A 27094-nucleotide genomic window follows, 5' to 3' on the forward strand; every position below is an offset into this window, starting at 1 on the left:
AGTTTATGGTGAGTTCTAGAGAATATGTCGTATTCTTACAAAGAGGTTTTGCATTACCTCGACAACGATTATTAAAAGATTGACATTTTGATAATTTTATTTTTAGTTTAGTTATAAATAAAAAAAACTTTATTTGATTAATAAAATAATTTATTATTTTTGTACTGGATTCTATATATAATTATGTTTTAAATTTATAAATGTTAAAATAATTTTATTCTGATCAATACAAACCTATTTTTTATTCATTTTGCATGCTAGAATTTATCTCATTACTTTTAATTAAATATATATTTTTAAAAAAATATATTTGACTTGAAAAAAGTATTGATTCAATGTTTTATAGTGTTCTTTGTAATTTTGATGTATTTATGTTAAAAATTAAAAAAATAATATATTTTCAAGTAAAAAATATTTTATTTATCAATGTCAAATCATATTTAAATCTATTTTTTTTTAAACAACAACAAAGGCTGTTAAAATACTAAATATATACTCAAAGAGTGTTTGTTATTACAGCTAACCATACTTTTCAAATAATTTGAATTTTTTTTTGTTTTAAATTAATATTTTAAAATTATTTTAATAAGATAATATTTTAAATATTTAAAAAAATAATAAAAATATATTTTAAAAAGTAATCGCTCATGAAAAAATACACCTGACACCATATGGAACTGAATTATTGGCATGTCAAACTATAGGGACTGGATCAGAGTTTGCTATTAGACAGGACAGGGATGGTCAATTGTCGAGCATGATTGATGGATCCTGTGGTTATGATTGGTTTTGAAAAAAGGCATTCGACCGTTGAGATGCAGGTGGAATTTGAATGTGTTTTTATTCTTGGGAAATTTTTATTTAGGTTATCGAGGAGTTGATGCTGACGTGGCGAGAGTCTTAAGCGTGTGAGATTGGGACGTGTAATAAGTGGTCTTTTACGGTTGATATTAGCGGCACGTGTTAAGTACACGGATGATGTGGTGGCTGCGGGGCAGAATTACCAAGATGCACTTCAAGTGGATCAAGAAATACAAAGAAACCAAATGTATTTGAATCTGGGGGAGCTCGATGATGGACCCATTAGTGTTTCCTTGTATATCAACTTTGAAATAATAGTGTGGGATGTTTTTTTAAGATTTTTTAGTGTTATTGCTACTTAAGTATATTAAAATTAATAGAAAATAATAAAAATATATTAATTTAATATTTTTAAAAATAAAAAATATTTTAAAAATAAAAAATTACATTAAATAGCCTCTTACTAATATTTTTTTGTTGATTGAGGTGTTCTTCATATTATATTGAACAATATCCTAATTTTAAAATTATCGAGATTCTAATAGGTAATATTTTAATAATTTTTTATTAAAAGTTAAGTATACTAATATAATATTTAATATAATATTTAACATGATTTAATAAATTATTTATATTTATAAAAAAATATTTTATTATATAAAAAGGGACAAGATTTACAATAATATAGGAATAGAAATCATTTGCTTTTTAGTAATTCTTCATCTTACTTTATTATTTGTTTATTTATTAGTTTTTAGGAAAGAATGGCTTATCTTAATGTTGAGAATAGATTTAATATTTATATTTATATGTTTTATTTTTAAAAATGTTCAGGTTGGTCCTCACAAAAGTTCAAAGTTTTTAAAATCAAGCAGCCACGGACGAGATGATTACCGGGAACATGCTGACAGCTATATTCAAATTTCTTGCTGAGAAAAGCTTTGTTCAAAAAATTGCAAAACAATAATGGATCGTTATGTGCTGGGACTGTTTTCATACTTCTTTATCCTATCATGGCATGATGATCAGGATATATATATATATATCGGCAACATCATTAGGTTTAACTCATGCCTAACACCACACTCACCAATTTATAATTTGTATTGTTTTAAATTCTGACTTGACTTGTAGAATTAACTTACAATCTGAGAGCTAGATCGAGTTGAGTTTAAGAAATCAATGGAGATAGAATTGATCTAATATAATTTAGTTATTTTGAGTATCATCTGCTTAAAAATTTTTACGAGTATTATTTTAAAGCATGACTTCACCAATTAATTTAAAATCTAAAAATTAGATTTTAAGAAATTAATTGAGACGTTGTTGATCTAGTATAATTCAGTATGATCTACTCAAAATTTATTGATTTTTTTTAAAATTAAAATTATTTTTATAAGATTTAAAAAATTAAACTATTATAGGTCAACTCACCTGTATGTAATATGTGATTTATTGAACCATCTAGGTGGTGGCCAAGTGGTAAAGACTTGGGATCAAGGGGTTTGCTCCCTCTGTGGTCTCAGGTTCGAGTCCTTGGTTGCTCATATGATGGCCACTGGAGGCTTACATGGTCGTTAACTTCAGGACCCGTGGGATTAGTCGTGGTGCGCGCAAGCTGGCCCGGACACCCACGTTAATCTAAAAAAAAAAGAAAAAGGGCCAATGATAGATCCTGGAGATGGTACAATGTTATGCTACGGGCTGCCAGACAATTTTGCTGCTAAGATTTTATATATTATAGTGATAATTAATTTGTAAAATCCTTGTATTTAAGAGGTAGTTGCGAGCTGTGATTCAGAAATTAATTAGTTGCTTGATTTGGAAATAGAAAAACATCCATTTCTGGCTATAAATGACAGGACAAGAAAAAACTATTTTCATGAACTTGATCACCGAGTCTCCATTCCACGTGTATAACCGTATATACGGCAATCCATTGAAATGTCAAAATTACCCCCTTCATTTGTGCTATTCACATAGCACCGACAGCAAGCCTATAAGCCTATGATATTCTTTTTATTATATTGGTTGGGTTTCGAATTACGGTGTAATGTGTTTCTTAAAATGTTTTTTTTTTTAACATATTAAGAAAATATTTGCTTTAATATTTTTTTATTTTTTTAAATTCAGCATATTAAAAAAATCTAAAAAAATAAATTATTTTTTTAAAGAAAATTAAAAATTAAAAAAAATAACTGTCTAACAACGCTTCCCAACAGCACTCCTCACGTGCGCACCTTTCAGCAAAATCTAAAATCAAATTAGCATCTTAAAAGGTCACGTCTGGACTAAAAATGCGAGACAGAGGGCAAACATGAAAGTGAAAAGTGTCATCGTCAGATAGTCAAGAGAATCCGATTTCCCTGTCTTCTCACCGTGAGAATATAAATGTCTTCCTCTGAGCTGTATCCGGGAGCCTCTTTTCTTTTCTTTTTCAATGTCTTACAAAAATATTTTTATTTAAATATAAAATTAATATTTTTATGATTTAGTTATTAATATTAAAAATAAAAAATTATTTTAATATATTTTAAAATATTATAATTATTTTAAAATATACCTTATAATATATTCTAAAAAACATGGGAGTTCATTTGAAAACTTAGTTGAAACAACCTTCTTTTAATTTTAATTTTATTAAATTATTTTTTATATTTTTAGATGATTATAATATATTGATTATAAAAATATATTTTTAAATAAAAAATATTTTAAACTATAATAACTATTATAATTTCAAACATTCCAGTAAACAGTGAAAAAAAAACTATTATCAGATTAATAGAATATTTTTAAAATCATAATTAATGTAAAACATGTATTTTCATCGTAGAATTCTACAAGCATGGCTTTATAACTAACTTTACCGTTAAGCACAGTGCATGACAAAAGTAACGTAACGGCAAAAATGGTTGCATTCCGTCAATTGAAGTTCAAATATGTTACCTGATAGGGATATAATTACTTGTCAACGAGAACATCCCCATATATATTAAACAAAGAGTTTCAAATCTATAAATAAGGCTAGATTATTAAAGTGTGTGTTGATCATTGTATTGCATAGTAACTTTTTAAGGTTTTTTACATATATATATATATAAATATTTTTTTAATTTTTTATAATAATAGATAAAAATTATCAGAAAATAAATTTTTGATAATAATAGATAAAAATTATCAGAAAATACTGGAAAAAAAGTATTTAATATATTTTTAAAGTACATAAAACAAATTTCCAAGCACAAAAATAAATTATAGCCGTGAAGAATAGAATGATTTCCTAATTTCAAAGTATAGCAACAGCGATAGAAGCAAGTACCGTATAATTGCGGATCGATGGCTTCTCGAATGGCAAGGGCGACTTAACCAAGACGCGTGGATGCGTCCGTGGAACGTGACGCTGTTTTGTGTGTCGGCTTTATACAATTTCTCGGGCTTCGCATTCGGGAAATTGTGTAGCTTCTGTCCCCACCGCCCTTTGGCTAGCCTGCTACTGCTGCGACGCCGTTTCTTTTTTTGAAATTGTTTTTTAGATATTTTAATTTTAAAAATAAAAAATATTATTTTATTATATTTTAAAGCAAAAAAACAAAAAACAGTTTATAAGACAAATATGCTACGAAATTACCAAACGCTACCTTAAAAACACCTGCAACACATTGCCTCCGCAAATCACGTCGTGCTTCTTTTAAAACCCATGCTCTTGTCTTAATCCAAGAATCTATGCACATAAAAACAGTATTTTTGACATGATTATCTTGAAAAGATAGATTTAGTTCCAGCTTATAGCAACCGAGATTATGATAGTTGAAGTAGCTATGGAAGGATAAGTGTGATATGAATCTCATCAACGCTGACAACTCCTTGACCACACAATTTCAATATATTGTTGGTATTTATAGATATTTTAATTTATTAATATGAAAAGTATATTTTTAAAATTAAAATAATATTATTTTAAAATAAAAAATACTTTAAAAAATAATTTCTTTCACCGTATAAAAACACAATTGTTTTTAACAGGAAAGAAGAGGTAGGTAGGCCAGCTACATCCCAATAAAAGAAGGGTATCTTTTTCTCACGTCATGTGTGGAATGCCTGCCTTCGAAACAAAGATGCTTGGCTTTTGGTGAAGAATGCCGACGGGTGCCTTTCAAGAGACCACCAAGCTAAGCTAATGCTTCGAGTTGTTTTCTCACAGAAAAACAAAAAGGGGACTTGACATGAATAATTACAAATCCTTGACGCAAATGCAAGGAAGCCACATTAAAGTCTTCTAATATTCTGTTCATGCATGCATTAAAGTCTTGTATTCTGTCCCATTAAAGCATACAGTAAAATCCTTCACGTTTTATACATTAATATTCTTTCCCATTAAAGCATACAGTGAAGGTGGTTAAGTAATGTTCGAGTTTGTGGTGGAAAGTGTTTTTATATATATTTTTTATTTTTAATATTAATATATTAAAATTATAAAAAAAAATGTTAAGAAATATGAATCTAATATCTTTTTAAATAACAAATATTTTTTAAAAAATATCTAAAAACAAAAAAAATGCTGAACAAGTCATTGGAGGGCAGCAAGCAATCAAAGCCTGCTCGTGGGAAACGGAGTGTATAAACTATGACCAATTAAAACCCCCGCCCAAAGACAAAAAAGAGGAGAAGAAGAGAGAAATCGAATCGAAGCAGGCTTGATTTCCAAGATTGGTGGAGTCGAATGCAGTAAAATCAGATTGTTCGGGAACAAATTTTGGTGGATTTTCTGCTTGCCGGGTTTGACCGCTTCCAGAAACCTATTTTATCACTTATAGACAATCACTACAAGAAACATAAGACAAATTCATTCTTGAAAACAAAAACATAGGCAAATTCGAACTTTCAAATATTTGCATGCAAAGCGAGGTCCACAAAAACCCACAACTCTGACATTTTGTAAGCTTTACTGCCTGTCATTGAACAAAGGCCCAATGATTTATGCGTAAATTGCCTAAAAGACGAACCCCAAAAGTAGAAACTGTTCTTCTCCGTGGACATAACAACACAACAGCAACAACAATGGTAGACAATTACATTTACAAACAATAGCTCTCAAACTTTTATTCAAAATTCAGCACTACGTCCCAGCTTTATTTGCAATCAACAATACCAATGTTGCCCACATCCAAAACCCCAGTAGAACCAAAAATTTGAACGTTGGATACTGTGATGATTATTATTTTTCAAAGTATTTTTTTTCATCAAAATAATAAAAAAATTGAAAATTTATTTGACTGCGTGAACAAACAAGAACTAAATACAAAGCCTCACAAACCATGTCAATAAACAAAACAAAAAAATAATTCAATTTTTTTGAAAAGCATGGAATCAGTGTCTAAATACAAAACCTCACAACCCATGTCAATACACAAGAAGCCACTAGAGTTAACCGAATCAACAGGATATCAATATTAAAATCATTGTCTTAAAAAAAAAAAAAAATAGCCATTGATACAATATGCACATTAACAGAGTAGCCCAGCTACGTGTGGTGACTAGTCGACAGATAGAAAAGGACAGGCTGTCGAACCTTCTGCTGTACCTCAAGAACGAGACCTTTGTCGAGATGGTGGGGTACGGCTGCATTGAAAATAATAAGGTCAAAATGCTTCTAAACATAGCATATTCACATGTTACATTGTTGAGAAATTAGAATGTGAGCACAAGGCAAAAATGACAGAGAATTGCTAGTTGAAAATAATATAAACCTGCGATATCTTTCATTTTCAGGACTGTCAGCTTTATCGTAATTATGATTTCCTCTTCGTTCAGGTCTGGAATTAGTATTTGATCTATGACCGTAGTCTGGGCTGCCCCTATCTCTACGATATGGACTCGGGGATCCTTCACGATTATAGTTTCTTTCAGGAGATCTGTCACGATCTCTTCTCTCAGGACTGTAACCATTCCTTCTTTCATCATCTCGAGCAGCATATTCCAACGAAATGACCCGATCCATGAACTTGCTGCACCACAGTATCAAAAAAGAAACCACAAAAATAAGAAGAGGTTTCTGACAAAATTCTTATGCCGGTAAAAGTGAGAACGTTATTGGGAGTTTGGAAAAACTTTTAAATGAAAACACTTGATATGGCCATATAATGGATTTTCAGGACTGTCTCACAAATTGAACAATAAGATATTGCACCGAGGCATATTAAACTTGGTCAAAGTAGCTTGTTTTAAACCTAGAAAACACAAGTACTAACACAACAACTTAATCACATTTTGTTTTATTGACAATAAGTAAGACAATGTTTGAACAGAGTTACTAAAAGAAACTGTAATCAGCTAGAGTATTTATAAGAAAAAACAACCTCATGTCAGTTGCCTCCAATGCCTTAGTAGCATTTCACACTGAATGAATGCAAAATTTCTCCTAATCCTTGTGCTCGATATTTTTCCGCGAGGATCAAAGTGCCTCTCCAGATCCCTAGTTCGGGTATGAATTGGATCAAAATTAATGACAAACAAAGTTTTTGATGGAGTCGTGTTAGTTGATGATCTTCTTGAACCAGCAGGCCTTCTACTTACACGTTCTTGCTGCAACACATAATTTTGGGTGATTGATTAATTATAAAAAAGGACAACCATGTATATATGAAGTCAACACATTTTCCGGGTCAAACATGGAAACTAATCCTTGAGAAAGGAAAGAAAAACAAACAGAAGCAATTGCAAGAGTTGGACACTCATGGAGGGAGGATGGGAGAAAGGGGGTAAGAGGATTAGCTAAAATTTTCATAAATATATTAAATATCAAGTTAGACCTGGTCTTCTCATGTGAAAGCCAGAAATTGAGATTTTTAACACCATGGGCTCACAAACTTGCATATAAAGGTCATGTTTAATACCCATACATATAGAGTGTCTGTATGAACACATAGATGAATGAAGCCAACATACACTAAAGATATGGAATGCCAGTTATTAAGAAACAATTAGACTCCATGGCTTACACACCTCAAGTAACTACCAAACCTACCTTAGTCCACTCAACACGAAGACGGCGCCCTTTTCTCCCAAATTCAGCTCGGTCAAGCCTACGGATAGCATCCTCAGCATCTCTTCCATCCTCCATATAGACAAAAGCAAATCCTACAAAACCAGAATGCTAACGAACCAGGAAAAAAACAGTAACAACCCAGAAGAAGCATCATCCTGAGTCATGCATCCTTTAATAGAGACATTATACATCATGAGGAAATCTCATCTAATTTAGTTTTTTGTTTTTAAGAAAAAAATAGATACAAAAGAAGACCTGTTGGGCGGTAATACGACACCTGCCACTGGCTGGGGGGGGGATCATGATTTCTATGCCGAAAGATTCCAAAATTAGAACATTGACCAAAACTCATGAGGAAATTAAGGCAGTGGTGTCTCAGGGAATGAAGGATGACAGTTCCATGGTGGATCAGGTTGGTTCTTGTGGAAAAAAGACATGAAGAAGATGATGCTTGAATTATGCCACAAAAAGAAATGCAGAGGAGCATACCCAACCAAGAAGAGCATAGACATTCCAAGTAATCCTGCATCAAAGAAATCTTTGAGTATACAGGTGCACACACCAAAGAAAAATGTGTTGATTTCTCCATTGAAAATAATACATGTACATCTCAAAATAATTATTTCCAACAAACAAATTGACCCTTAAAATATCAGCTGACAGCTTTCCCTAACAGCTATAGAACTAATAATGGCATGAAATTTTTTTTTAAACAAGGTAAAATAATCTCATTTTCATGTGCATTTAACTTTCAGCCAAGAGGAAAGTTTCTTGGTGTCAAAGTGCCAACTAGCTATAAAAATCTAGAATTCAAAGTCATACCACACATCTTTTGGACTAATGCACTATTTACACAAGGAAAATAAAATCAGCTAAATTCCCAACTGGATGTCCAAGTGATGGAACATTAGTCATATCACAATTGTCACAGCACATCTAAATGCAGCAAAAGTGGTCGACTAGCTAGTGTGCCATTACACATGGTGAATACTGCTTAGAGTGCTCATGGTAAATACAGATTATGACATAGGTAGATCTACAAAGAAAAAACCAACTTGCCCCAACTCCATCTTCCAACTTATTTTCTTCAAAAGAATCTCAGAATCCGTATACTCCAGAGATCTTTCCATTAGGCCAAGATAGGCATCTATCTAGCTAGCAATAACATGGAATCCAAGTTGTTCAATGCCTCATGTAGCCAGTCAAAAGGATCATGACGCCTAATGTTGTTTCTGGCAACTTTGCAATGCTCAAAGTGGGAAACACAAGTAAATGCATTCCAATCAACAGCTTCCAAACAGATTCTCATATACCCCAGTTTCTGAATTCACAAGGTTCAATGGGTCAAGCGGCCAGTCGAGAGGATCATTAACGCAAGTAAATAACACCTCAAAAACAGCTTGTAAAATGCACCACTAACTTTAATTTTATATCAATTCCGAGACAGAAACATTATATTAAAAAAAAAAACCAAAAGAAGAAAATATTGACTAACCAGACTTCATATCCACTATATCAATCCTCCCATATCTTCTAAAAAGACGCTCCAAATCAGACTGCCGCGCGTCATAATCAAGATTCCCGCAAAATATGGCCTGCATTCTCCTCGTCAACTCCAGCAAACCTTACCATCCAAAGCCAAAAAAGAAGATATTAACAAATAGTAATACAGAATCAGGCAATTCTCGAATTAGAGTAAGAAAGGTAGCAAGAGAGTGCCTTGTTGTCTTTGCGAGGGAGGCAGAATCACAGAAGAGAAAACCTTGGCAGGCGTAACTGCACGAACTGCAAACCAGAAATTGAAGGCAAGGCCGACCCCGGATAGTTAGTTAAGGCCACTAAATAGTAAGGATACGACAACGTTTATGTTGAAACATGGCGTCATCTTCTCTCTTTTTATAGCTTTCTCTTAATTGGACAGAGGACATGTCTTGTGGGTTCTAAGCAAACTAGTTTCAACTGGGGTCCAAGCCCGAAAGGTGAAACTGACCATTATGCGGATAATTGGGCCCAGAATTAACCACTTTGAAATCTATAATTTGTTTTTTAGCATTGAAATTTTCTTACGTGATAGTTTTATGGTCACGCTTAGAAAAAATAATTTGTTGATTAGCAACGTTTATTATTCTTTTTAGGTTTTTGTTAAAAAAATTTATAATCAAAATTAATTTGGATCTCAACTATTTTTTTACGGGCAAGGTTTCTACTCGGAATCTCAAGATGAGTGGCTTTCTGTACTTGATCATACACTACAAAAAGTGCCTTTTTGGCCTTGTAGTGACCACAGGTGATCATGCAACAGAACATTTATCAAGATAATTACAAAGCACAAAAGTCCATTAGAAATCTACTTAATCATTGATCATTCTATTAGTATTTTAGTCTGTAGAAAGTAACAGGCTGCTTTGATTGATAGGAAAAATAATGAAACATGATTTTGATTGATGGCACGATGAACTGCTGGAAATCTATCATAGCAAGGGATCAAGCGTGGAACACCCACTTGCTAGCAGACAGAGACATCATGTGTTGTACTTTCTGTTGTTTGTTTTTCTTCTTATGCCTCAAAATTGTTTCATCTTTTGATCAGGGTAGGATATCCAATGAAGTCTGCTATTAGTTGGTAAGTGACCATGCGTCAAGAAGGAAAACAAAGAATGAGGATGGTGCTCATGATGTGAAATGTTCGAGTGGAAACAAGCTTTGTCATTATTATATTGGTTTCGGATAGCCCAAATGTTAAATTAAGATGATGTTGCTTAATTCTTACACAGTTGATTATTCACATATGTAAAATTCCTAAATCCCATGCTTTATCATTAGTTAAGAACGACCCTTTTCCCCCATCAACAGAGTTAAAATTAATGGGCTTTTTTGAGCTGCAGAAAGCACTGTATATGCTTGTGTATAGAGAAGGACAACAGGGATTTTCCTTACAGATCAGTTAGTGCCTTCTAATAGTTGCAGGCTTAAGATTTCTTCTTCATTTCTGGGACAAAGCTTGCATTTTGCATCTGCTAAACATAGCAAAATCATATCACTTCATAATAAAATCAAGAGTATTATGTGCTAAAACTAAATTTTATTTTCTGGTTGTGGAGAGCTTGCATGTTGAATTGATGACGCCAGTCATGTTAACATGAAGGGATATTGGCCAAGAAATTAACATGAGCTTAATTACAATAAACAGCTAGCTGGTGATGGTAGTTGTTTCCATATTCTTTCATCATTCATCACATCACATCCGAACCCATGCTAGGCTACATACTTGATCAGACCTACATATGTTACCGCTTGACAGTATTCAACTTCTGTATTTAAGTGCCCTTGCAGCAAACTGTCAAAAACTACGAGCATTTTCAACGGTGTTTGTACAAAAAACATAGGCCTGCAATATTCTACACTTCGTACCACAAAAATGACAGAGAAGGAGATGTGTTTACTGAATTTAATTTCCATCTAAACAAAAGCCAGATAGAGGCAACCAAACTTGGCACTGTCATTACACTAAAGGACTCTTATGGCTTAGCCTTCATGGCATTATTATTACAAAGTTTGATCTCTATCTTTCACTGTACATGCTGACTAATAACTTATCGTCGTCATCATCATCATTGAAAACACCAACTGTTTGTGATTAGCTTCTCAACCTCTTTGAAGAAGAAGCTTCATCGCATTCCACGGGAGACATTATCATTCACTTCCGTTGTGCCATATATATGCCATTAATTCTCACCATGAAATGGAGAGCCACAAAACGAAGGAGACCCACTAAAGGATGGAGAAGCACAGAAGGATGGGGACCCACTAAAGGAAGGAGAAGCACAAAAGGATGGAGACCCACTAAAGGTAGGAGGAACCACAACAGAAGACGAAACCTTTAACCTCTTACTCCTTGAACAAGGATCTCCACAACAAGTATTGATATCCGGGCTCTCAACCCAACCTATCATTTGATCAGCATTAACAGTGCTGAGTACTTCTCCAATATCAGATCCATCTGAATCAAACCCATACTGCCTGAACCCAATCCATTCATTGCTACAATCTGAAACACAAGAAGTTTCCCAGGAATAAGAAGGCTTATGATCTGATACATGGGGCACAATGATGCTTGGCTGCACAACTTTCTCGATGCTCTTCATATCCACTGGGTTTTGGTATTGATGGCTCCTAAAGTGGAATATATTAGCAAAAGTAAAGTGGTCACTCACTCTATTTTTGGTCGCCTTATTCTCTGTTGTCCTAGCCATGATACTTTGTAGATTCTTGCTCAATTTAGCCTTTAATGAAGAGAAGCTAAGACCGTGCCTCCCATCTGACTCTGACATTTTGAGCCCACCGTTTGAACTAGGGGATGATCCGTATTGGTTCAAGTTTGGATTAACCGATGCAAAGTTGGTTCTTGCATTTTCTCCACGGAGGGCCCGAGCAGCTTCATCATAGGCTCTAGCTGCCTCCTCAGGCGTATCATATGTTCCTAACCATAACCTTACTCGTTGAGATGAATCCTTTATCTCAGCGACCCATCTTCCTGATGGCCTTTGCCTGACTCCAACAAATCTTCTAACCGTGGGACCTTTGGTTGCTTGCACCTTGGTAGTGGTGACAGTAGGTGAGTTTCTCAGTGTTTCAGGCTCTGCCATTAACAGCAAATTATAATAAGTTCATACAGATTAAACTTATTTGAGCTGTGATCAGGCCTTTTCTTAAGATTAGTAATCAGGAAAGAATTGCATATGTTGCATGGGAAAATGTATATAGGGTATCAGGCACCTCTTAGCTCTATATATATGGAGGTTGTTCTGCCTCCATTAAATTCTGAGTGTAGGCATATACCCATCTCAATTATTTGTTTGTTTTTTTCCCATTATTTTTTGGCCTTAACCACTACTCTGCGGTTTTGACATTGCTTCTAGCAGTGGCTTAAGCTAATTATGACTTAGCTGGTGACTAACCCACCAATAAACCTTTTTTCCTATACAATTAATCATGGGGTAATTTTCACTCTAATTAAGGAATTAATCAGTAGTTATCACTCAAATGCCACAATATTTTATCATGTATAGGAGTCGTTCTCATGGGGTCAGAACTGGTTGTCCACATTTGGTGGATTTATAATTAAACCCTTGAGAAAATATCACAATTGTCTTATGCTAACAAGATTTTGATCACCTGATTGGCTATACAGTTGAGTAAAATAAAAATTATAGTTGAGTAAGGTCATGGACTCCCTGATATTACCCTGCTTAATTTGTACTTTATGATAGAGTTAATAACACTAGTTTAACTGAGATTTTACAGTTCATAAAACTAATTACCACATCCCCTTTCCTACTTAAGACCTTGGATTGAGTGATTCTTTCCTCACTACCTTTTAAAATATTTTGAAATTAATTAGGGTAAAAGGTATTTTTCAACTAAAAAATATATTAAAATAATATTTTTTAGATTTTTTTCTAATTTTTAACATTAAAACTATCCCAAAAAACTAAACAAAAGCATTAATTTCAAGTCAAATACATAATTGAAATGAACTCAAACACTGTTACAAACACAAAAACAAAATATGTCTTAGTAACCCTAGATTTAAAATGAGTTAATTAAAGAATATAAAATATCCCTTACCTATAACTGAAAAAAATTACGTTATCTTTTACACAATGATTATCTAGTATTAAACATATTGATTCATTTATATTATATTTTAACTTGAAGCTTGGAGGTTTTAGGAGAATTCATTTAGTATTGTAATAGTGATTAATTTTTAAAATATTTTTTATTTAAAAATATATCAAAGTACTTTTTTATTTTTTAAATTTATTTTTAATATCAGCATATTAAAACTATTTTAAAATATAAATTTTTTTAATTTAAAATAAAAAAATATTGTTTTTCAAAAAAATACTTTTAAAACTTAGACTCTAAAAAAAAGAAAGGGCTTAATCAAGAAGCCGAGCCAACTAAATGGCTTGATGATGTAGTGAAAGATACAGAGGGAAGCTGACAGAGAAAGGCGGTCTAATTTGTCAGCTTGTAAATTAAGAAGCGATTTGGAACGTTGGATCCTCCATTTTAAGAATCCGGCGGGATTGTTAGTTTTTTAATTAAATTACCGTTGGAATTTAGCACCTGGAAATAGAATGATTAGCGGGTTCCATACCTTCGTACTTTGTCTTTTCTACTGTTTTTATCCCTCTCATCCTCACCAACTTGTACCATTCGTAACATCACCTAATAATTTTCTTATTGCCATGGTGGGTTATTCTGGAAACAGAAGTTTTTGTCCTCGATGACTAACGGGTGACCCTTGGATTGGGGCTATGGTCATCGTCATCCGAAGGGGTGACTCTAGATTCCCAAAACCTCCATTGCTGCTACTGTGGAAGGGGAGAAGTTGTCAACTTGTGATTGGATTTTTGCCAGGAGACGAGTTTAGAATCACACCTGTCATTTGCAATAATTACAAAATGGTTCCACCCAGTTGGCTAAATGGGCCAATGACGTTACTTGAGTTGATCCTGATTCGCACGAGGGTTAGCTAGTGAGTCACTCCTGCAAGGTTATGATTACCCTCAGGAATCCTATGGTTCAAAAATGGCAACATGTCTCCCTGCTAGCCGGCTCTCTCCACAATTCTAACGCCTTGTCCATAGCTTTTATGCTGGTTTGTAAGTGAATCTGTTTTCTTTCTTCATCATGGGGCTCGATGATTCCAACTAAGTGACCAAGTCAACGTCTTTGGTTTCATCATTGTGTTGAATTAATCTTCAGGTTATCGCTGGTTTACACGTTAATCAGCAGTTCCTTGATATAATATAATATAATACAATACAATATAGATACTATTATCTCGAAATTATCCATGGTTCCAAACGGCCAATCATACAGCAACATGCCGTGTACTCCCAATTTAAGGACATTTGAATAACAAGCTGATCTTTCTATCAATATGGTTTTAATAATAATTGTAAATTCTCAACATTTTATAGAATCATTTGGATAAAAGGGTTTCGTTGATTAATAGCAAATTTACTTGAAGGTGCCTCTGATCGCTCTAGGTGTTAGGCATCAGAGACATGAACGGATCACATAGGGGTGGCAAGTGGGCATTGGCCGCCCTAAAGATGGAAAAAGAAAATCAGGAAAAAAATATAACAGGGACCCTTCTTTATTTTTCCTCTTAAAAGGATTCTCTCAATGTGATAGATGGATATCATGTTAGGGTTTAGGTTGCGAAACCTGTAACAATAACGATGAGTATTACAAAAGAAAAAAAAATAAAAAAGACCACGCAAATCTAACATGGTTTGATAATATATTTATATTCACACGAGTGAAGAGCTATAATTCACTATATATTAAATTAGAGCAACAAAATATGTATTTGTAAAAAATCTCGCTCTACTTCGCATCCAGCCATATACTATAACAATTTCAATATTAATTAATATCAATCCCTTTATAGAAAAAAAAAAATATATAATTTGCTGAGACAATAAATTGAGATGTTTTTTATCTAGCACGTGAAAATATTAATCAAGTTCAAGCAATATTTAAACTTATTTATGATAACAAGTTTTTATTAGAGAATAATATAAATTATATATTGAGACTTTACCTAAAAGTTTAAGTTTTTTGGTTGAGATGGTTCTTTGACATGATATCAAAGTCTTAATGACCAAGCAGCCACGAGTTCAAATCTCATCATTTCTATTTATTTATTAAAAATTAAACACAAGATAAAATAGACTTGTACAAGTTTTAAGTCCAAAGAGCTTTCACTTGAGGGGGTGTGTTAGAGAATAATATAAATTATATGTTGTGACTTTACCTAAAAATTTAAATTTTTGGGTTGAGATAGTTCTTTAACAACTTTGTCAACATGTCTATTATATTCTCAAACTTTTTCAAGCAATAAGGGTTATAATACACTATATATCAAATTAGAGCTACATAATGTGGTTGAGATGATTTTTTGACATGGTATCAAAGTCTTAATTACCAAGCAGCCACGAGTTCAAATCTCACCATCTCTATTTATTTATTAAAAATTAAACATAAAATAAAATAAATTTGTACAAGTTTTAAGTCCAAAGAGCTTTCACTTGAGGGGGTGTGTTAGAGAATAATATAAATCATATGTTGCGACTTTACCTAAAAATTTAAGTTTTTGGGTTGAGATAGTTCTTTAACAGCTTTGTCAACATGTGTATTATATTCTCAAACTTTCTCAAGCAATAGGGGTTATAATTCACTATATATCAAATTAGAGCTACATAATGTAATGTGTATTTATAATAAATCTTGTTCTACTCCACACCTATATTTTTCTATGAGCCACGGGCTATAACAATTTCAATATTGATTAATATCAATCTCTTTAGAGAAAAATAAGGAAAATATAACTTAAAACTCGATTTGAAACAAGAGATTGAGATGTCTCTCTTTTACCCCTGAAAATATTAAACAAGTTCAAGTAATATTTAAACTTATTTATAGTAATAAGTTTTGTCAACATGTTTATGATATTTCTAAAAGTGTAAGCTTTCTTAAATAATAGTTCATAAGACGAAACCACTTTTATAATCTTATAAAACCTTACATCTATGTATATGTATTTGGTGCTTGCATGATGTGCTTGATTTGTTGGCAAGTAAATGACACTTTGATTGATAAGAAAATGGATTATTATCTTGAAATTATCCATGGCCACGTACTCCAAGAATTGATAAGAAAATGGATTATTTGCAGGCTTAATTTGGCCTGTACGAAATAGGAATTTGGAACCTGGAAATCATCTTAGGTTATTTAAAGCAATTTGGTATAATATTTCAAAGTGGTAAAGAAATTAATTTTGTATGTGCAAATGGGGTGATGTGAAATCAGCAAACGAGTTTCTTTTTTTTTTTTAGATTAACGTGGGTGTCCGGGCCAGCTTGCACGCACCACGACTAATCCTACGGGCCCTGAAGTTAACGACCATGTAAGCCTCCAGTGGCCATCATATGAGCAACCAAGGGAAGAGTTTCTTAGTTGGATGTGAAGAAGATATGCCTTGTCATGGACCCCCACCACCTATTAGTTGGATGTGAAGAAGATATGCCTTGTCATGGACCATCATGATGTCTGTATTCCTTAACATTGAGGTTTCCCGGAATCTTTCTATTCATTCTATTTTGAAAATGCAGTTTGACAGAATACAGCCTGATGGGTGTTTTGATGCTTGCAAGAATGCTTGCATTTGATACTTAGTGGGGAGCCTTTAGACCAGGGCAAGTACGTATATCCATCTCTAGATTAGAACAGGACATATGCATTCATGTCCTAATTGATAGTAACATATATTATATTGACATTTGACTGTCTTGCTGTGCTTTACACAGCTCAGGTTGACAGGTTCGCTCAATATGGAGCTTTTATTCGGCAACGCAACAGCTTGGAACTAGAATCCGATATGTTCTCACACAGATTGTGAAGCTTGTAGATTGTCATGTATTGTACTTGCATCATAATGAAGAAAGAAAATGCAGTGGGCAATGATTTTACTTTGAATGCATTGTTGAGTTAAGCCTTGTGAAGAGATTTATGCTACGATTGAAGAGATTGTACAACATCTCAAATTGGATTGAGGTAATGCTCCAGCTGATAGATATCTTCTTTGACATGGAAGGGGAAGAGAAGAACATCCTCTGTTATCGCACAGTGACAATTGGTTGCTTTTGCGTTAATCAACAGTTCCCCTTGTTTTCTGCTAATCAGACAGTGAGGGATCTTTGTGCCTATAACTGCTATTGATTGGAGCCGGTTTCGATGTTTCAGTAAGGAGTCTTTGTGCCTATAAATCCTACGAGGATGCTAATCCAATGAAAGTTCTTTGATCTACATATTTGTTTTATGGATATTTAAAAAAACTAGCAAATACAACATTTTAACATTTGGAGTCCAACCATTAACTGAGGATGGTTCAGGGATCCAAGCTAAGCCAAAAGGTTGGAGAAAAGATCCACTAGAAAATTGCAGATTTTTGAAGTCATCCGCGTCAATATATATGGAGTTCTTAAATGCTAAGGATGGTTCAAGTTTCTTTTTTGAACTTTCAAGATTATTGAAATTCTATCACAAAGAATTGGACTTGAGTCTAGAGTAACTCTATTGCAAAGGAATGAAGAAGTGCTATGTACAAATGAAATATACAAAATATCAAGTTGTATAAACCTGCTCCGCTATGTGATCCAATGCCTCGAAGTGTAAAAGTTGGCTTAAAGCACACATGCAAGCAGAGCTCAGAAGAATAAAGGTATAAATTAAAGTCTTGAAAGCACCAATTTCTTTGGTTCACGAATGGCTTGTTTGGGGTTCTCCAGGAGTAATTTCTGAGTTTCCAGGAACAGGGTCAAGATGCCTTTCATTAATGTGGTTCCCCGCTTGATGCTGATAGCTGGGTAGCAGCCATTGCCTAGAATGTTCACTTGGAGTATCAGGACTGTCAATTGATTGGACCATACTAATTGCAGCCTGTCTCGTGTGCTTTGCATTGAAAGAGTTTTGTATTTGGAACCGACAGACTGGGCATGTAGAGTGTTTTCTTAGCCATACGTCGATGCAAGAGAGGTGAAAGTTGTGACCACATTTGGGCATGATCCTCAACTCTTCCTTTTCTTGGTATTCCCCTAAACATATCGAACACCTGTTGAAAGAAGCAATCTTTAGTCTCATCGTAATGCATAGAATATCAGTTGGTACACTGAAGTCAAGAGCATCAGGACTTCACTTTCATTTTATATTCGACTGAACTCAGTAGAAGCAAACAAAACTATTAGCAGAAACAAAAACAATGACCACATAAACATTGAAGTTCAATCTGAAGGCAAAGAGGACAGGGGAGAACACATAGTATTCAATGACCACAACATTTTTTTTTGCACTCCAGTCCAAAAGCTGAATATAGTTGAATCTCAATCTAATAGGAAAGAAAAAGGGAGTTGAGAGCCTCAATTCTGTTGATTATCATCTTAAATATGAAAACCGAGAGCAAACGACTTGCATGCAGATTCGAACACCATGTTTTACCAAATATTGAACTTCTACAATATAATGGACTTTGTAGAAATTCTTTGCTTAGTTGATTTTGATTAATGAAAGCTCACATTCATCAAAGAAAATAAAGAAAAGGAAAAAACAATATAATGGAAGGCATATTCACTTGCGAGGCTAACAAAGAACTGAAAGCTCCTTGATCAATAACAGGAGAAAAAGATTTTTTCCCTGTTATGGAAAATAAAGTAAAAACTCTACAAAGATAGACCATTTTATATTGATTTTGAAACTTACTGTGCATCTTCTGCAGAACTGAACGCCTCACGTGTGAACCGTAAAGTGGGGATTGCAGCAACTAGAACTGGTTCAAGGCCACTAATCCCATGCTCTGGCTGCAGAAAAATTTAAGGTCAAAAATCCAAAACTCCATTCGAGCTTTGATTTACTTTAGAAAAGTAGAGTAGGCATATACTAATTCACAAGGTGCTGTTTCATCTGTGTGTCTTCTGAATTTCCTAATGCTACGGCCATGTTTGCAGGGAGGAAATAGATAAAATTCGCTATTCATTCAGATTGATAACATAAGAGGATTCTCCAAATTGGCGTTACCCCATCTTTTGAATTCTTTCTTTTACTATCCCAAGTCATGACAGAATATTTTCACTATCAAATCCATAGAAATATTAAGAAACTTGAGTGATTGAATGGTTATAATTAACCATGCACGAAAACTTATGCCTTGCATAAAATGCCAGCCCACCCTTTGATCCCAATCCCCATGTGAAGAGATTCTATTTATAGCAATTTAACACATATAACAAAAATCAATGTATCAAAAACAAACCTACCAAGATCAAAAGAAAGACAACAGCAATCACCTAAAACCCCATTGATGTCTATCTTCGGATAAGCAATTCTTACCAAACAAGAAGTTGCTACAAAGAAATAAAATTACCTGTTCAATATCGATTCTGGACTCAATTTCAAGCATTTGCCTGGACTCGGCCCCTCTTAGCCTCCCACATATAATTCTTGTACAAACAAACACAATAAAAGTAGCACTCATACCAAAACCAATAACTGTAGTGATTAAATTCATAGCTGCATCAAACATCTCCACCACCTTAAAGTTTTGATTTTTCGAACTCTAGTTCCTCAAAACAAAAACAACACCATATATTCAAGAATTTTAAATCAACGATTGAGAATTTACCAATTAAGGTCATCAACAAAGTGATAAGAAAAGTAAAACAAGTAATCTAAGATAGACCCGCAAGCTAGAAATTACTAAAGAAAAGATGACAAGAAACAAAATAAACAAAGACAGTAACAATTAACACTGACCCCAGATAAGGATTCATCAAGAAATGGCAGGAGTTGAATAATTTAACGCCAAAATGGAAAAACAAATCAGAAAAAGGAAAAAGGAAAAACTACCCATCTGGTATCCTAATCGCTTAAAGTGGACTCAAAGTCGATTAAAAAAGACTAGTACAGAAGGAGAGGAGGCACTGAATGGATGGTGATGATGTGAAGAAGACTTGTGGGAAGGAGGAGACACTTCGTTTTCTTGCTCTTTGGAATTGCACTGGTGTGGGGTCCCATGGGCCGCTTGTTCGTTTTTATTATCGTTTGTATCCGACGGTTGTGATCGAAGATGGTAGTCATTTTTGGCGGCAAGATGGGGCCCTTCAACGGTAATAAGTGGATATAGAGAGATTCTCCAGGCAAAGAGAATCTCTTTGCCAGGTTTCTTGTTTTATTTTTACCATGCAGAATGTACTTCTTTTAGATAAGGCCTCGTTCAGTTCCAACGATTGGAGCTTGGATTTTATTTTATTTTAGAAAAAGAAAGTCTTCTATATGCTTTCTAAGGATGCCTTGGTTATCCGTCACAGAAACTTAGAAGATAATCAAGCATTCTTAATGCTTATTCATGCTTAAACAAGTATACTGAGACTAATACACAGCAACTTTCTTTTAGATTAGCCAAGAAACCAATCAAAAAATTCATCAACATACACACTTCATGAAAGATAATGATTAGCCATAATATTTTACTAAAGACCCCCAGCATAGAATAAACACACATTACACCCACCCCACAAAATAAAAATGAAGAAAAGAGTTTCTCTCTCTCACCTGCCTATTGGCATCGTCATCAATTTTGAGTTTTCGACCAGCCTCCTCCTTCCTCGTCACCATCATCCTCTTTCATCCCCTCACGACACCGACAAGCTTCTCCGGCCCCTTTAACCTTCTTCTTTCCCACTTGACCTCAGCCATCGTGTGCTATCTTGATTCTCTTATATATCCTGACCATTTTATAAATTTTTGCATGTTATTATGAATATCAAAGGTCTCGAGTCATGCCATTGCGTGATACCCAGGCTATGATACTTTAGGGGAGCTTGTCAAGGAGATACAAGGTTGGTTGTTGATTATTTCGCAAAGGAATATCGGGAGGACAATTTTAGAACTAGTTTGATTGGTTTATTTAAGGTATACGGTCTGGTCGCACCATGGCTCTGTGTTTGTCGTGTTATTCTCGAGTTTTATTGGTTTCCTTAAAATGATGACTTCTCAAATCATTGCTGATTTGATTTTTCTTGCTGCGTGATTCTTTTTTATAAATTATTTCTAATTGAATCATTTTTTATTTAATTTTTCTTCCCTATGAGAGAATTTCTTAAATGATCTCTCAATTTGCTGCCAATTATATTGCACGTCAGTTTCTTAAAATGATTTTTCAATTTATTGCTGGATTATTCCTGGTTCTTTTCAAGTAGCGTTCCGAAGTGTTTTTAAAATCATATGGCTAGCTAGTCCTGCTCGTTTCTAATAGTGTTTTCAAGTAATCTTAGAAATTATGTGTTGAATTGTTTTTCTTGTTTCAAGCAAGTTATTTATAAATTTAATTCCTTAGATTTTCATTTATTTTTTTTGCTTGTTTCAAGCAATTCTTTAAAATGATTTTCTAAAGATTTTCCATATGTATCATGTATAGATGCATAGTTTACAAATAACTCTTAACAAGTTGGTTTTTTTTTTCTTATTCTATTTTGATGTCCACGTTTTGGAGAGACGAATTTAAATTGTTTTGGTCTGGTTTTATTTATTCTTCCTTTATTCTTTTATTTTATTTCAAAAGCCATTGTTTCAAGGTGACCTTGAAATTCTCTCTTGTGCATTTTTAACACATCCTTATCTAATTGATTTGTGTTTTTGTTTCTGAATCATATTTTCTTTATACCAATTTAATTTAATTTCATAATTAATATAAATATTTCAAAATAAAAAGTATTTTTCTCTTGGTGCTTTGTATGATATGCGCGCATGCATGTTTGTATTTTACACAAGTTTTGAAAACTAGCATTCCATGAAATTCTTGAATAGTATTCATTAAAAAAATTAATTCTCAAATAATTTAATTATAAATGATGTAATCTTGAAAAAAAAATATCAATTTTAAAAAAGCTTCCCAAAAAAAATAAGATAGCAATAAAAAAGATAAGGATTAAATTTGATAGAAAAAAAAACTATGAAGGATGAATTTGTAAAAAAAAAAATCTAAAAAATAATTCAAAATAAAATAAATAGCCAAAAACCTAAAAAATAATTCAAAATAAAATAAATATAAATTAAAATAATGAGGACTAAATTTAAGACATGGGGTCGAAATTTGAAAGTGAAATGTGAGAAAAAATATTATTTTATAGCATGTTAAAAATAAAAAAATTAGCATTCAAAATAATAGGGAACAAATATAAAAAAAATAAAGGGGTAAAATTGAAAAAAATATAATTTCTTGACTTATTACAAATTAAAAAAATATTAATAAAAAGATAAGGACCGAATATAAAGAAAAAAAATTGAATGGTTGATCTAAAATTTAAAAGGGGTTAGCACTGAATTTGAGGGGGAGAAAAGGAGGAAAAAAATCAATAGTCAATGCCAAATCTCAGGCGTGTTCAGGATGTATAGTTCCATGACACCTTTTAAACACCGCTTTTAAAAATAATATTTGGTATAGTATTTGGTAGCTAAATAATTCCATATGTGTCGTTTTTACAGTGGGGCATGCCCTGCACAAATTAATAAAAAAAATTTAATAATATTTAATATGGATAAATTATAATGATATCTCTAAATAATCTTTAAATCTATAATAAAATCAATATAAAATAACAAAAAAAAAATATAATAGAGTTATGCTATTTTATTTTTAATAATATAATAGAGTTATGCTATTTTATTTTTATGAGTACCAGAACAACTACACTATTTAGAAAAAATTGAAAAGATCAAAACACCATTGAATAATAAGCATTATATTATTTTATTCTAGATTTAAATTATTAATTTTACTATATAATAAAAAAATAAAAAAATTAATCTAACCCTATACAAATTATATCATAGTGAAAATATCATCTTCTCTTCATTGCCTACCTCAAAGTTTTCCTGGGATGAGGGCAATTCTATTATTTTACTATTCAAAGTGGAATGTCTCTTCTTTGGCTATAGTAATTTCTCCAACTTTTGTCGTCTTTTTTAGTCATAATAAGTAATTCATTGATTAAACCAGAGCATAATTGTATTTTTTTTAGGCTTCCTTGAGCTTGGTCCTTGCTCCGCAGAAACACTGGCAAATGGCAAGCATAATGAACTCAAAAGGGAACCAAAAGAAATTATGAGAGTGACTCCTTTTGCGAGAGGAATTGATGATGACTGTTGAGAGAAAAAACCTTCTTCACTGGGATGATTCCCGTCTTCTTCCAAGAAACCTCTTCCTTGAGGGTTTTGATAATCCCATTGACCTTTGGCAGGTGTTCATATACAGCCAAAATCTATCCCTGGCAAATTCAAATCTGCAATGTTTCCACCTTACATCATCCTCGAGAAAAAACCAAGATTTTCCAGATTGAGCATGACATCTTGACGACTGAAAACAATGTTAAGATCTGTCACAAGCCTAACACCCCGTGCTTCTCTAAGTATCTCCCTAAATTCATTCTTGTAATCAAGGATAAATACTTGATCCATCCCGTGAAGACTCAACGCCATATGATAATGATGTTTGCTTGAATGCAATAAGCTCCACAGTGCTAGTCAGTCACGTAATTCTGCAGTTGCAAGTGATGGTCAAGCAAGCAATTTACTTGTAAGCATTATCAAATCTCTATTGAATGGATAGAGATAATAATCCCTGTTAGGAAAAGAAAAGAAAAGAAGAAGAAGAAGATTCAAGGTTCTTCACTTATCAAAATCATAATTAATGCGGGATAATAAGCTACAAGAGTATTAAAAACATAGAAAGAAAGAAAGAAGCAGATGACTAAAAGCAGAGAAAGAAAAACTAGGAAGAAGAGAGATGAGAAAAAAGCCTATCATTCTATCAAATCATCAAAATTAATATAATATCTCAAAAGCTACATATAAATAATAAATTTATTTGTCCCAGCCCACTAAATAAAACCTCAATAAATAACTTAAATAAAAAATACAATAAAATAAATTTGGATAAACCCAGTCTCCTAACTAAAGAATGACAAGTCAGTCATCCTCGTATCCCCACCAATAATTCATACCCATGTTAGAAGTATCAAATATAAGATTCGACAATAGACCTGTATGGTGACCGATCCACATGACTTGCGGCTCGCAGTCAAATGGTCAATAATTTGGAAAGCAAATTAGATAATTAAAAGTTGAGATTTAACAATAAGAAGTTACAACGCAAAATTTTGTAAGGTCATGGAAAAAGAGCAGCTTTATCGGGTGGCAGGGCGATCTGATGTTACTTGAATTCGCACCATCTGAGATGAGGAAGGCCGGTATGCACAGCCTCTTGCAGTGGAAGTGATATCCGTCTCTGTCAAACAAATGCAGAACCGTGGAAGATGACTGGCTGACTAGACCAATCGGAGAAATGGATGGCGTCGAGCATGGTGGATTACTCATTCCTGGTTTCTCATCCCAAAAACCATATCATCATTATCCAACCCTCCACACAAAACAAATTTGTGTCTTGCTTATAACCCTGCCAAAGCAAATACCTACCTTAAACAACTCTACAAAGAAAAGCCATGTGATCAGTTTTGTCTGTCCAGCAAGAACAAGATGAGGAAACCAAAGCTCTTGGGCAAGAATTGGGTGCATATATAAACAAGAAATATAATTCAAGCAGCATAAAGCTTGTTAAAATGGACTTAGAGAGTTCAGTTTCTGGCTAGGGCCTTGAGGGATCCCCTTACTGTACCTAAAAAATGGACATTAGAGTAGTCTATTCACCAAATCAAGAAGCTGCATCGTCGATTGCTCGGAATCTTTGTTTTCATGTGATGAACCATTATCAAGAAGATATCGGACATGTTTCTGAAGCATTTCCAAGGTACTAACGCAAACAGCTAAACATTTTAATTTCTGCCATCTCCTGAATATTTCAGATGCATTGTGCAGATATTGAAAATTATCAATCCCAAATTTAATAAACTATGTTACTGCAATCAAATTACAAATGAGGACAAAAGCATTCAAAAAGACAATATCCAAAATAAGAACTAAGATGGGAAGGTCATGAATTATATTTACCACCATTCAGTTTGGTCGCAGATGCCCTCAAAACACTTGTTTCTATTAATGTAAGAATAATTGCTTTGTCTTGCTCGACAGATTTTTTACCAAAAAACTTCAACCATTAAATCTATAAGATATATCAATGAGATCTACTCGTTCATGCTCTGGGATTTTTCTACAAATGGTTCTAGAAAAATACATTCCAGAAATTAGCATCACTCTGTAATACATATCTAGTTCCAGATACGACATTAATTCCTGTCAATATGAAGTCAATATAAAGCTGTGATTCCATTTTTTGAGGTGTCAAGATTTAAGGTTCATGGACATATAAACTACATAGTATGAACCATTTCATGCGATTTAAATGTAGAAATCCGTGAATGAGATCCATATGCGGTTGGTGTGGTTCTGTTTTTGTTTTTTTAAAAAAAAATTACTCAAATTTCACATGTGTGATTGTGAAAGATTCTAGGATGTTATAGCATCTCTTCCATGAACATATTTTCCACCAACGCAAAAGAGAACGATACATCATTCCAAATGCCATTATAGATGGCGACTTCTGTTAATTGAACAGCCTCGTATGTGTTGCGACACGCATTAACAATTTTTTTGGGTAATAATATTTATTCTTTGAAAATTATCAAATATACTTTAATAGAACCTAAAAATAAATAAAAAAATAATAAGAAAAGGATGAAAACGCACTTGAAACCAGACTTTAGAGGGTTTTTTATTGTAAGGGCAATTATATCACTTTATTATTCTTAAAAAAATAAAAAGATAAAAAAACCCTATTAAAAAATAAAAAGATAAAAAAGCCCAGTGTGCAAGTTCTTTTAAGGGTATGAGTTTATTTTTACTATGTAAATAATATTAAAAAGACAAAAAACCCTCTAGACTGAAATTATATATTTTTTGCTTTTAAAAATAATAAAATCAATTTATTGTAAGCAAATGGACCAATTTGTTCACAATCAATTTATAATGTACAATGAATTCCCTTAAAAAAAAAAACATTCACCCCAAATTGCAAGCCTTGTTAGTTTTTTAAAGAAATGTAAAAACATCATTTTTATTATTTTAATGAACAATGATTTGTGTCTTGAGTCTCCTTATGCTTTTTAATTATTATTTTTTTTTATAATTGTAATAAAAGAATTATTCTCCCTGCTTACTTGCATTCCCTTCCTAAACTTGTTATTTTAAATATTCGAGCCAATAATTTGTTTTAATAAAAAAATATTTTTTCTGTACCATAAATATTTTTTTTTAATATCATTCAAAAAAATTTAGTTTCAATGATCTGAAGATATTTCTTACCATGAAAACAAATAGATTAATAAAAGAAATTAACGGTTATTTTATTTATAGTTCTAAATTTGTATGTGCGGGACATTGAAATTTGCAACTCAACACCAGCACTCACTCTTCTTTTCATTCTTGTGATATGAGAATATATATATATATATATATATATATATATATATATATATATATATATATATATCAGACTAGTACAGGTTCAACAAATAATTATTTGTGTAGGGGTAATGTCAGGAGCACTACAAGTTTTCATAATATAAATGACGTGATATTTATTATAAAAAATTTATTATAATT

At 32.9% G+C, this 27094-nt stretch overlaps 2 protein-coding genes and 1 pseudogene across 3 annotated transcripts; all 3 read right to left on the minus strand.

Moving 5' to 3' along the window:
• Positions 1-6122: 6122 nt before the first annotated feature.
• On the minus strand, positions 6123-9714 carry LOC105133197 (serine/arginine-rich splicing factor RS41-like; annotated as a pseudogene).
• Positions 9715-11249: 1535 nt separating this feature from the next.
• Positions 11250-12562, minus strand: LOC105133206 (uncharacterized). Its single transcript, XM_011037085.1, has one exon. The coding sequence runs from the start codon at positions 12493-12495 to the stop codon at positions 11575-11577; it is 921 nt and encodes a 306-aa protein (XP_011035387.1). The 5' UTR covers positions 12496-12562; the 3' UTR covers positions 11250-11574.
• A 5315-nt stretch (positions 12563-17877) lies between these two features.
• On the minus strand, positions 17878-21418 carry LOC105133215 (RING-H2 finger protein ATL7-like). 2 transcript variants are annotated; one of them, XM_011037104.1, is made up of 3 exons: positions 21032-21418; positions 19184-19281; positions 17878-18539 (listed from the first exon to the last, which is right to left on the minus strand). In XM_011037104.1, the coding sequence occupies exons 1-3, from the start codon at positions 21095-21097 to the stop codon at positions 18188-18190; spliced, it is 516 nt and encodes a 171-aa protein (XP_011035406.1). In that variant the 5' UTR covers positions 21098-21418; the 3' UTR covers positions 17878-18187. The 2 variants fall into 2 exon arrangements, with proteins under 2 accessions (XP_011035406.1, XP_011035398.1); XM_011037096.1 differs by lacking the exon at positions 21032-21418 and adding an exon at positions 19845-20687.
• Positions 21419-27094: the final 5676 nt, after the last annotated feature.

The sequence above is a fragment of the Populus euphratica genome, unplaced genomic scaffold (genome assembly GCF_000495115.2).
Source record: "Populus euphratica unplaced genomic scaffold, PopEup_1.0 scaffold2.1, whole genome shotgun sequence".
NCBI classification, from domain to species: domain Eukaryota; kingdom Viridiplantae; phylum Streptophyta; class Magnoliopsida; order Malpighiales; family Salicaceae; genus Populus; species Populus euphratica.